This window comes from Capra hircus, chromosome 24, assembly GCF_001704415.2.
Source record: "Capra hircus breed San Clemente chromosome 24, ASM170441v1, whole genome shotgun sequence".
Lineage (NCBI taxonomy): Eukaryota > Metazoa > Chordata > Mammalia > Artiodactyla > Bovidae > Capra > Capra hircus.
The window spans coordinates 33,177,789-33,191,105 of NC_030831.1; the positions used below are offsets into that span (position 1 = coordinate 33,177,789).

Below are 13,317 nucleotides of genomic sequence, written 5' to 3' on the forward strand. Positions count from 1 at the left end.
GAAGACAATTTCTAAGTGCTTAGAAAATGAATCAGAATGCCACAGCACTGTGCCTGGAGTAACATCAAGTAGATTACAATTACTCTGTACACAGACAGCTTAATTAAACGTTTACTGGCCTTTGATTTTCTTAATTTTAATTATCTGTGTCAGGCTTATGTGCAGGTCTCTAGGGAGATAATGCCTTCAGACAAACGCTAGGACTCTACAATTCTACAAAAAGTTTAAGTAAACTGTATTCTTTTGGTCAAAACCAAAATTACAATATCATATATGCACTTTGAAAAAGAGCAATAGTCTCTTCAAGCAATTCAGCCTCAGATCTTATTTTAATTTACTTTTAATTTCAGGAAGCTCACAAATGTGTCAGTCTCAAATAAATATCAGAATAATAGTTAGAACTGCAACCCTTTAACAATCTTCTACTTACCAAACTGGAGTCCACAGTTCCAGCTGGGTCACAGACATTGCTGGAGCCTGGATATGATATATAAATAGTTATATGGTATAGAAATGTCTGGAGTTTTAATGTTCATTTGTCCCTTTGCTTTGATGTTTTGAAGTTTTTTTCTTTAAGTTTTCCTTGTTTTAAAAACTAGTGCATCTATATTGATATTTTTTGATAGGTGGGTGGCAAGGTCTTTGCACCCATCAGTTGACCAAAAAGTTTATTTGCGTTTTTCTATAACATCTTATGGTAAAACCCAAAAGAACTTCTGGACCAACTCAATAATTCAGCAAAAGACACCTCTAATAGCCTTCGTGGTCCTTAATCCCCAAATCACCCTTTTGGTCACTGAATGACTCTCTTCCCTGCCTCCTGCTAAAAGTTCATTTCTAAATGAGGAAAAGGTGACTGGGGAAATAAATGAGTCAAGAATTTTGAACATCCTTAGAATTATCCAGAAGAGGGCAGTATTATACAAAGAGATTTTTTTTTTTTTTTTTTTTAATTGTCCAATTCGATGCTAGGCTTCCCTGGTGGCTCAGAAGGTAAAGAATCTGCTTGTAATGTAGGAGACTGGAGTTTGAGGCAAGATCCCCTGGAGAAGTGCATGGCAACCCACTCCAGTGTTCTTGCCTGGAGAATTCCATGGACAGAGGAGCCTGGTGGGCTACGGTCCATGGAGTCATGGACACAACTGAGCGACTAACACACTAGCTGTTATAGAATTTGTAAGTACATTTTTTAGTTAACCAAGACTTCTTTCATTATCACAGCTCCCTTGCTCTCCACCTGTACTAAAATTATGTCTGACTAACTGACTGACTGAAGTCACTCAGTTGTGTCCGACTCTTTGTGACCCCCTAGACTGTAGCCTACCAGGCTCCTCTGTCCATGGGATTCTCCAGGCAATAGTACTGGAGTGGATTGCCATTTCCTTCTCCAGGGGATCTTCCCAACCCAGGGCTCGAACCTGGGTCTCCCGCATTGTAGACAGACGCTTTACCGTCTGAACTACCAGGGAAGTTTACAATTAATTAATTTCTTGCCTTAGTCAATCTCACGTTACAAGGGGAAGAACCAGGCAGATTAGGGTCAAAAGTGAAGCAGTGACCAGCAGTGGGTCTGGCAGGCTTTGCAGACTTCTCTGGGAGGCTGGCCACACACACAAGGTAGAGAGGAGCCCACCCTCCAGCCATCTGCGGTCTTCCCTACCTTGGCAGTGGGGGAAATCAGAGGCGCCTGAGAGACACCTGTCGCACCGCTGTCCCGTGATCCCCGGCCGGCACTCACACTGTCCAGTCACTGGGCTGCAGGGCGTCTGGTAGGACCCAAGGGCTGAACACTGGCAGGCTGGATGAAAAGACCTCAGTCAGACCCACGGCAGGAGCACCCGGGACCAGTATAAGAGTACGGAGGTGGGGCCCGAAAGACCCAAAGGCACTTCCAGCTTCACCTCTAATCAGACTTGGAACCTAAACACATCGCTCTGTTGCTCTAAATCGCAGTTTCTCCTTTTTTAAGTGGGAATAATATTAGCATCTACTTGACAAGAGCCCAGTGGGGTAGAACTCCAGGAGAGGGACTAGAGAATTAGTGATGTGGTCCTAAGAAACTAAACATAAGAGAGAAGAAGAAACAGGCCTAGTGCCGCTCAGCCAGCTCACGTCAGACACCAGGACACGACTCAGCTCTTTAGCTATCCAGGCCAGCATCCTCAGAGGCCCCACATTCCCTCCAGGCCTGTCTGCAGAGATCAGGTCCCTACCCAGGGGCAGACGACTGAGGAAACGTTCTTGGGTTCTGGGATGGTTTATGCTTGCACGTTGCCTGGGCTGTAGGGCGCAGATGTTGGCTCAACACCAAGTATGGCTGAAAAGGTGCTTTGTTAGATGTGACGAACATTTAAGTCCGCTGATCTCAAGTAAACCAGGTTACTCTGCACAGACTGGGTGGGCCTTGTCCCATCAGTTGAAGGCCATACGAGAAAAGCATGAGGTTCAGGAAAAAGAAGGAATTCCACCTCCAGACGGCCCGTGGATGCCAGCTGCAGCATCAACTCCCCGCTCCTTCCCTGGGTTTCCAGCCTACTGGTCTGCCCTGCAGATTTTAGACGCACCAGCCCCACAAACACATGCACTGGTTCCTTAAAATAAATCTATCTATATCTATAGATATAGTAGGTCCCTTACATACAAACCCTCAAGTTGCAAGCTTTCAAAGATGCAAACGTGTGTTCCTCCAACGACAGGCACAAGTGAAACTGCAGCCTGCCCTCCGTCTCCTGTTGCTAACGATCCTTCAGCTCTACCATCTCCCACCTCCTCTCCCTCCTCCAGCCAGTAACTCTTCTTGCCTATTCAGGCGATGCCAGCCCCTGTATGCCAGCCCTTGTACTGTACTATTGTACTTTTCAAGGTACAGTACTATAAGGTTAAAAGTGCTTTCTTTATTTTTCGTGTTTGTTTTTTTATGTATTCTTGGTGTGAAAAGTATTATAAACCCATTACAGTACTGTACAGGGGCTTCCCTGGTGGCTCAGATGGTTAAGAATCCACCTGCAATATGGGAGACCTAGGTTCAATACCCGGGTTGGGAAGATCCCCTGAGGAGGGCATGGCAACCCACTCGAGTATTCTTGCCGGGAGAATCCCCATGGACAGAGGAGCCTGGCCGGCTACAGTCCATGGGGTCACAAAGAGTTGGACATGACTGAGCAACTAAGCACACAGAGTACAGTACTGTATAACCTACTGTGTCAGTGGGGTACCTAGGCTTACTTTGTTGGACGAATGAACATGCTCTGGGGCTGGAACTCGTTCACAGGTGCAGGATTTACTGTACAGACACATCCTATGGGTTCTGTCCCTTTGGAGATCCCTGACACAGGTCCTCTCTGCTCTTCTTGCTTTAAGGAAGGGAATGCAGAGAGCAAACACACATGCTGGCATTTGGAGCAGCAACAGGAGCCCGGAGCAACAGAGGAGGCAGCTCCAGCCAGCATCACATGGGTGAAATTAACACTGACTCCTCCCAGGACCAGAGGGGTTGTCGAGGGAGCCTTGGAAGATGCAGAAACACTCCAGAGGTGAAAACAAAGACACGGCCTTAAACACAGGTACATTATTTTAAATCGTGAATGACTCAATCTGGCATCACACTTTGGGTTTCTATCCAGCTTATCGATGAAAGCTGCCAGATCCCAAACTCAAACCCAACACTGGCAGCCTGTTTCTCACTCTTGGAAATACCACAAGGCTTTGCAAATATTTCAAATCTGCTCTTTGCTTTGATCCAGGTCCTTCTGAGTTTCTGGAATCTTTTCTTCTCATCCGCTCTTCACATGCTTCTGCTTTGAGATACTTTGATTCTCAAAGAGTATTTTAAAATGATGATATTAAATAATACAAGGAATCAGGGAGCCTGTCTGCTGTGCTCCCCTGAAATCTTCCAGCCTCAAGCAAAATCCTGGTCTTTTTTTCTGGTTGTTGTTCATTCGCTCAGTCATGTCTGACTCTTTGCAACCCCGTGGACTGCAGCACGCCAGGCTTCCCTGTCCCTCACTGTCTCCTGGCGTTTGCTCAAACTCACATCCATCGAGTTGATGATGCTATCCAACCATTTCATCCTCTGTCGCTCACTCTCCTCTTTCACCCTCATCAAGAGGCTCTTTAGTTCTTCTTTGCTTTCTCCCATTAGACTGGTATCATCTGCATATCTGAGGTTGTTGATATTTCGCCCAACAATCTTGATTCCACCTTGGGATTCACTCAGCCTGGCATTTCGCCTGATGTACTCTGCATGTAAGTTAAATAAGCAGGGTGACAATATACAGCCTCGACATACTCCTTTCCCAATTTTGGACCAGTCCATTGTTACATGTCCAGTTCTAACTATTGTTTCTTGACCTGCATACAGGGTCCTGGTATCTATGACATGCGAAATAGATATTAAATGAAGGAATAAGCAACTATTGAAATCCTTTGCCAGATCCACCCCTGTAGTTCAACTGATATGTGGTTTCTCGTTGAATCTTGCAACACTGCTGTGTGAGGCACTGTTCTGGGAACACCACCCTCTTCCCTGTCAGTGAATAAACTCACAGAGTGAGGCGACACTGCCAGACGACACGTAAATTGCAAGGAAAAGAGAGCTCCTTATTATTTCAGGGGTGCTCTCGACGCCCAGGATTTTGGAGCTCTTCTTTCTGTTGGAAGAGCAGGCTGGCGCCTTCTCCATCAGAGCCACAAAGTCAGCATTTCAGTTCCATCATAGTGAACACCCTCCACCTCTCTGGCTAACTGATCAGACGTACAGAAAATCCCAAGGCTTCTTCCAACCGCCTCAATGTTCTAGACAAACACTGAACTGCAAAGCAAAGGGCCAGTTCAAAGCAAAATTGCACAGAACTTGGCCCACCCTTCTGGATTTGGTTTTTCCCCTTGGAAAGGCTGGGAGAGGGCTCTCCCGGGGGCATCCCAGGTCAGAAACCTCCCCCCGCACTGCCACCTGCCATCCACTGGTGCATCTGGCCTCTTTCCAGGGCCAGTCTGTCTGATTTGTGAGAATATGCTGACATGTAGGAAGAGGTTAGACATGCACTGGTAACATGTATATAGCACTTTTCTAAGGAACTACCTGTAACCACAACCCAAAGACTATGGCAAACTCCAATGCGGACAGTTCAGGTCCCGGGATACTGAGGTTTGGGGGCAGCTCCACTGGGACAGGCTTCAGTGCCAGCCACAGGAGGCCCTCATTCTCTACACTCCCACCCTCCTGGTCTCTGCTCTAAGTGCTGACTAGCGGCTGCTTAGCAAATTGCACGAGGGAAAAAGCAAGAGGAGGAAGGAAGAGAAAAAGAAAAATCAAAAAGGAGAAGAAGGAAGGAAGGATGGACGGAGAGGAGGAAAAAAGAACACACCTCCCGCCCTCCCCCGCCAAAGGACCAAGTTCACAGAGAGCCTCGGTGTGTTTTCCGGTTGCAGGTAAAGTGCTGAGCCAGACGTCAACACAAACATAAAGCTGAAGTACATAGAGACGATTCTCGTCACGGCCTCACATCTATGATTTGACTTTCAGCTCCAATCAAGAAAACTGCAAGCACTTCAGTGAATCCAAAATCAAATGAGGAGGAGACTGCTTTGCGCTTAAAGTCTGGAGCAAATTAAGTTAATACAAAACATAAATGCTGGACTGCAGTTGAAAAGAACAATTAGGAAGAGTTTTAGGATTCTTTTTAAGATTTTTAAAAATTTTAAAGCAACGTTAGGGCAAAGCCACACAAGCATTCTTTGGCTAGACTACATTGGACCCTCCGATGTAGGATTTGTGGCTACACTGGTTCGCTTCTAAAATTCCATGGGTCAAGCAACCAACTTCATCTAAGAAAGATCGCAAATTGAAATACTGGGTCAGGCCTTGACACTAGACCAAGTTCAGATTTCAGCACGTCTGGCCTTCAGCCACTGGCTTCAACACTGCCCAAAGGAAAAAAAAACAAAAAACAAAAAACATTAAAAGATCACAAAAGCTATTAGAAAAAGTGAGTACCAGAGAAGGGAGACCATTGGCAATAGAATGTGAGAGCATCCCAAAGGCTTCCAGAGCCTAGTGGCTCAAATCTGGAAGAACGAACTTGGCGGCACACCTCTCCACGCCACCAGGAACGAGGCTGCCCTGATCTTTCTCCTCCTGTTTTTTGTCAGACTTCACCTTCACTACTCATAACCTCGCCTGCTCCTAACATAAGCTCCCCTGGGGTTAGTCCCTGAAAAGTCAAAGTGTAGTCACTCAGTCAAGTCTGACTCTTTGTGACCCCATGGACTGTAACTTGCCAGGCTCCTCTATCCATGGGATTCTCCAGGCAAGAACACTGGAGAGGGTAGTCATACCCTTTCTCCAGGGGATCTTCCCAACCCAGGGATTGAACCCAGGTCTCCTACATTGCAGGCAGATTCTTTACCATCTGATCCACCAGGGAAGCCCAGATTGGCTCCTAGTGGACCTTGAAATGGAAGGTCTCCACCTCGTCTCCCACCTGCTAGTTCTTCTTCACTTTGTCAATGAGACATTTGGGGCCTACAGCTTAAATTAGAAATGTTAGCATCCCTACCTCATGCTCTAAAACTTCATTATCTGGGATGTCCTTCCATGGGGAAAATATACCTGCAAGGATGAGGTTACCACCCCAGACCAGAGTCGGCTCAGTACTGAATCTGCCTCTAGGATGATTCATACAACTCCAGCATAAGCATTAGCTGTACAGACGTTTCAACAGGAAACACCCTGGGTCTTCCAACTCCTAATACGGAACTTCTCTGGCGGAAGTCAAGGTAGAGAAAGTACAGATACCCCATTCCTTTCCTTACCCTCCCAGCTGCTGGGAGGTCCAAATCTCTGGGTGGGGACTGTGGAGGGTTTCTGTGGTCCAAGAGGCCAAGGCTGAGAAGGGGAACAGAGGATAGAGGCCCAGAACCAGGAGGAAAAGCGAGGGCTGGGAATGTGGCACACAGGGAGATCAGACAGGACTGGGGCTACAGGCTCTTAAAATGAGGTACAGCAGAGGTTCCCAACCTTTCTGGCATCAGGGACCAGTTTCATGGAACACAATTTTTCCACAGGCCAGAGCAGGGGAGGATGGTTTGGGGACGATTCAAGCGTATTACATTTACTGTGTGTTATTTCTATTATCACGTTGTGATACATAATGAAATGTTGGAGTTAAGATACCTTGAATTAATTGGGGATTTACCTTATGGGTTTGGTTCAAGCCCTTAATTCAGAAAAGTGCATAGCCATTCCCTTCTCTAGGGGATCTTCCCGACCCAGGGATCGAACCTGAGTCTCCCACACTGCAGGGAGATTCTTTACTGCCTGAGCCACCAGGGAAGCCTGCAATGGTGGAGGACCCAGGTTCGATCCCTGGGTCAGGAAGATACCCCTGGAGAAGGGAATGGCAACCTATTCCAGTATTCTTGCCTTGAGAATCCCATGGACAGAGAGAAGCACGCCGGTCTACAGTCTATCGGCTTGTAAAGAGTCGGACACAACTGAAGCAACCTAGCACACACACATCACTGCCTGCACACCTGTTGTTCTTCGAGGCCTGGGCCAAACTCCTCCCTCTCCCTCCCTCCAGCCCCTTCAGTGGCTCTTACTAGGATGGGAGACTAAGAGACAAACCAAGTGGAGAAGCAGGAGGCTGCGGTTTTGCGTGTGCTGTCCTCCTTCCTGGAATCCCCAGCCTCCTCCCCCTTGTCTGCCTGGCAGGTTCCTCAACACTGTTCAGGTACCACCTCCTCTCCAGAGCCCACAGGCTGACCACTGGGGAGGAGGAAGGTTAAGGGTGAAAGGCAAAATAAGGGCGGTGAGATGGCTGCGGTAGGACGGTCACATGTAACATACATATCTGAGCCAGCAGCTGTTCATTTAAACGGGAGGCCACACAGTTCTGCCAAAAGGAGCCTCTGAATTTCCTTGGGAGGAAACTTATCTCAGGGGACTGATGGTCACTATGTTCATGCTGCTCACTTACCTTGGCAAATAGGGAAGGAGTAGAAACCCGAGCGGCAGGCGTCACACCGAGCGCCCCCGACGCCTGGGCGGCACAGGCACCTCCCTTGGGCATCACAGATTTCAGGGAGAACTCCTTCCAAGTTACAGTCACAGCCTGCGAAGAGGAAGAGACATTCAGAGGGGCTCTCCATCCTTCATCCCTTTGTGTGTTTCTCCCTTCACCCAGGTGTCTGCCACGGAAATCCAGATTCGAGTTATCTATAGTTTATACCCAATCCCATCACTTTAAGGCAAATAGATGGGGAAAAAGTGGGAACAATGGCAGATTTTATTTTCTTGGGCTCCAAATTCACTGCAGATGGTGACTGAAGCCACAAAATTAAAAGACGTTTGCTCCTTAGAAGACAAATTATGACAAACCTAGACAGTGTATTAAAAAGCAGAGCCATCATTTTGCTGACAAATGTACATATAGTCAAAGCTATGGTTTTGCCACCAGCCATGGACAAATATGAGAGTTGGACCATAAAGAAGGATGAGGGCCAAAGGACTGATGCTTTTGAGCTGTGGTGTTGGAGAAGACTCTTGAGAGTCCCCCGGACTGCAAGGAGATCAAACTAGTCAACACTGAATATTCATTGGAAGGACTGATGCTGAAGCTGAAACTCCAATACTTTGGCTATCTGATGTGGAGAGCCAATTCATTAGAAAAGACTGATGCTGGGAAAGATTGAAGGCTAAAGAAGGGGGCAGCAGAAGATGAGATTGTTAGACAGCATCACCAACTCAACAGATGTGAATTTGAGCAAACTCTGGGAGACAGTGAAGGACAGGGAAGCCTGGTTTGCTGCAGTTCATGAGTGGCAAAGAGTTAGACACAACTTTTAGTGACGGAACAACAAATGGTTTACATACATTCCTAACTCATCTTAAAGGCTCTTCTTAAAGGGAGTAAGACATCTCGCCAGGAAAGATCAGAGATGCCATTCAGGAACCTCTAGGGCAGACATTACTTTACAAAGTATCTATCATCTTTTAGCATCCATGCCCATGGGAACAATTTTTCCCCCCAAAGAGTCGGACACGACTGAGCGACAGAACTGAACTGAACTGAAGCCTTAGTTGGGCTTCTCTGGTGGTTTAGATGGTAAAGAATCCACCTGTAATGCGGGAGACCTAGGTTCAATCCTTGGGTTGGGAAGATCCCCTGGAGAAGGGCACGGCGACCCACTCCAGTATTCTTGCTGGGAAAGTCCCCATGGACAGAGGAGCCTGGCATGCTGCAGTCCATAGAGTAGGTCACAAATGAGCAACTGACCATGCACACACACATGAGCCTTATTTAGCAAAATTTCAACTTCATAGATTCCCACTGAATGACTATCTTGACTTAAACATATTTCTACCACCATTGTTTAGAAGAAAAGAGATGAACATCCATTCAACCCTGATCAGAGCCAGATCTGGCTCTGGAGGACCTCACCGGGCTCATTTCAAGCCTGCATGCACCTGCCCTTCTCAGCAGACAGCGTGGTCCTATCCATCTCAGGACCTCTGCTTTGGCTGGTCAGTCCTTGCAGGCAGCGCCCTTCCCGCGTTCCCTCTCATCCTTCAGTTCTCTGTGGGGGAGTCACCACCTCAGCAAGGGCCCCCCACCCAGTCTGTTCCGGCAGCTCCCCTGTCCCTTGCCGCTCTCTGCCTTAACTTGGGTTTGTCTTTCACACTTTAATTACTGAAATCACTTACTGGCCGCATGACTGACTTTGACCAGTAGAATAAGGGGAAAGCGCTGTCCTGGGATTCCAGAGCCCAGGTTTTGTAGCTTTGTGGCTTTATGACAGGCTTTGTGGCTTCCATTCTCACGCTCTGGGAACCCTGAGATCGCTGGGGGTGAGGGGGGTACTCTGGCTGACCTCCTCGAGGACAAAGGGCCACAGGGAGAGAGACACTGAGCTGTCCCCAGCGGACCTTCCAGCAAGTTCGGCAGAAAGACTGCCCAGCCAAGTCACAGGATTGCAAGAAATAAATCATGTTGGTTTTAGCCACTAAAATTAGGGGCTAAATAGATAGTGAAAGACAGCAATAAATGAAGGAAAAACCTTTCAGACTAAACACTTAGGGAGAGCTCACCTAGGGACACCTGCTGCCATGTACAGGATGTCTTAATCAATAAGCGTTTCTCAGAAAGACAGGGCTCTTGCTCGACTTCCTTATGGATAGACAGATAATGAGGTCAAGCAAGAGTCCTGTTAAGATAAGCATTTTATAGGTGAGAAAAAAACAGGCTCAGAAAGGTTAATTAACTTGCCCGAGGTCACACAGCTAGAAAAGCTGAGTAGGAATGTGAATCCAGGTCAGCCTGGTTTTAAAGCCCCATGCCCTTTATATGATGTGAAGGATACAAGCTGATAACTGATTTTAAAAGCTGTGTTCAAGGTATGTTCTAGATTAGTACACATATTCAAACCATTCTTGTATTTAAAGTATCTACATTTCTCTCAAGAATGTTAACATCTAAACCTGCAACATGGTCCCTTGAGGCAGTCCCTAAGGTAGATCAAAGATTTGACTGGGTTACCCCTACTTCTCAAGGAAGAGGAGCCTCATGCACTTTGGAAAGATTTTCTACAAGGGTTAAAAATAGTAGATAATCTGAAGAGCTAGCTAAATCCCACTCCTTTCCTTTGCCCTTTTTCATGTAAAAGGTTGGTAACAGAGTTGTAGAATTATTATTATTATTATAATTATTTTTACAATAATGAAGAAAAAAAGATCAGGGTAAATCAGAACAATTCTACAGTCTTTGCCTAATCTGTAACTTGCTCATACTTCAATCCAACAGTCACCTAACTGCCTCCCTTTGTCAAAAAGAGGCACTGGATGTGTCCAAGGGTATATTCATCACAAGAGAAGCCTTAGAGCTCAGGCTGGCATGAGCACCACCCTGTTTGTCCATCACAGCTGCCACATGAGGTCCCAGTGTCACAGCCCCGGAGGCTGAGACCACCACAGTGAAATGCAGAGGTTTACTGTCAACTCAGTCTTGGCGACAAACCAGGCAATGGAATTCAGTAAGAAACTTGAACTTGACATTGGCATTGAAGGCCAAGGAACCTAGATTTACTACCATTTGTAAACAGAAAGAAAGCATCGAGTACCTATGCATTGCTAAATTTCTGTTTCTGAAATTTACTTTTTAACTCAGGTGTGCTTTCTGTAGTGCAGTGGTTATCATGTTCTCCTGACACTTTTTTTAAACTTATCTGGAAAATACTCCCTCACAGTGCAGGAACCAGAGATTTCTGAGGCCCCTCTCTTCTCCTCCACCCTCACCTCCCACCTCCTCACCAGGTCTTAGTGCCTGTATCTTAGGAAGGTAGCTGGAATCCTTGCCTCCTTCCAGAGTTCCAGAGCCTTCCTCCAGGACCTCACCCTTGTTTGCCTGGTTTATATCAAGATTCTCCTAACAAGGCTGTCTGGTTCCCATCTTCTCCTTCCAACCCACTCTCCACACTGGTGGCAGGAGTGATCTTTCTAAAAAGCCAATCTTTTCATGAAAAAAAGTGAAAGTGTTATTTGCTCCGTCACGTCCGACTCTGCGACCCCATGGACTGTAGCCCACCAGGCTCCTCTGTCCATGCGGTTCTCTAGGCAAGAACACTGGAGTGGGTTACCAGGCCCAGATTAATCCTCTCCATGGTGACCTGATGCCTTCAGGACACAATGCAAAGTCCTCAACACATGTGACTCAGAAGACCCTTCAAAATCTTCATGCTGTCAGAGCCCATGCATCACTAAAAACAGGTGTCTCAAGATGCTTTCCTATCACCTGGTGTAAAATCATCACCATAACACCTTATGGAAAACTCCAAATGATGTTTGGGCCACCTCACTATATACAAATCCGTAATGTCCTAAATGCCTCCTTCTCCTGGTCCCAGGAAGCCCTTCTAGAACTCTACCTTTTTCTTTCCTTCTTTCCTTCCTCCATTCTTCCTCCCATCCTTCCCATCTACCCACCCACCTTCCCTCCCTCCCTTTTGTAAGAAGCTATAAGGATGACCCTCGGGTCTGCTCCTGTTGCTCCATGTTCTTGGCTGGTGGCTCAGATGGTAAAGAATCTGCCTGCAATGCAGGAGATGCAGGCTCAATCCTTGGGTCGGGAAGATCCCCTAGAGAAGGAAATGGCAACCTACTCCAGTGTTCTTGCCTGGGAAACCCCATAGACAGAGGAGCCTGGCAGGCTGCTGTCCATGGGGTTGCAGGAGTCGACATGACTCAGCGACAAAACCACCACCACCTTGCCAGGTCGTAGGATTAACTCCTGCTGTTGAAACTGTTTGCCGGTGTGTCTCCTGCAGACCTGAGGGCTTCCAGGGAGCAGCGACTGTGAACTAGCAGCTGCCTCGGCTGTGCCTGGTACAGAGGAGGCACTTAATAAGAGTTTAATGAATGAAGAATATGCTAAATATTCAAGACTCCAGTTCTCTTTGGTAAACACCATTCCTTGAATTCTGTTTTACTGGCATCTACAGAGAGCCGCCAAACTAACATATCAGAATTCACCTGCCTCTCTCTAAGCCATATCTGGCTTGTCTCCATGCCAACAGCGGCTGCCCCACCCTGCCACGCAGGTTAAAATGCCCAGCCTGGGGAGGGACAGAGCGCAAAGGCATGCCCCAGCAGGCTGTCGCCCCCAACTCTCAGAGTTCTCATCATTAGCACATGCCACAGCCCCGCCCACATTGACTCACAACTTGGCAAGGGCAAGTAGCTCCTCTGGAGAAGGAAATGGCAACCAATTCTAGTGTTCTTGCCTGGAGAATCCCATGGACAGAGGAGCCTGGCGAGCTACAGTCCACGGGGTCGCAAAGAGTCGGACATGACTTGGCAACTAAACAACAAGCACAACTAGCTCCTTACAAAGCGATCAGGGGAATCAAAACCTTTTCTTGGGGTCAAGGAACCTCCAGGCAGCCATGTCCTCCAACCAAACGAGCTGCTTTACAAACCCATCCCAAGATGGCATCACTCTCCTAAAGTAAGCACTTAGAGTCTTTCTGCAGCTGCTGATTTTACTCTTCATCACTCTTCGTTTGAACTTGGAGGAATAAAAGAGTGCCCAGAGGCCAGTGTCCCTCTAGAGTGAATGTTTCGTGCATCCTTTCATTTTCAAAAAAAGCCCTTGAAGATGTGTCTACTAAACATGAACTTTCTAAAAATAAATGCCAAGTGGTTATACATGATCACTTGGACCCAGAAAACCCCAATAATATCCAGGGTCATGTAAAGCTAAAAACATTCTGGCCTGGAAAAGGGTTCTGTCCTTTCACTTCAAGTCTCCTTTGTTTCAA

The 13,317-nt window shown here is 47.0% G+C and overlaps 1 protein-coding gene across 1 annotated transcript in view; it reads right to left on the reverse strand.

Moving 5' to 3' along the window:
• LAMA3 (laminin subunit alpha 3) overlaps positions 1-13,317 on the reverse strand; it is a 255,539-nt gene that overhangs the window by 151,785 nt on the left and 90,437 nt on the right. Inside the window, exons 13-15 of the mRNA XM_018039638.1 lie at positions 7,983-8,117; positions 1,661-1,798; positions 431-477 (exon numbers count right to left, since the gene is read on the reverse strand). Of these exons, the coding sequence (XP_017895127.1) occupies positions 431-477; positions 1,661-1,798; positions 7,983-8,117 (320 nt within the window). The remainder of the gene's footprint in view (positions 1-430; positions 478-1,660; positions 1,799-7,982; positions 8,118-13,317) is intronic.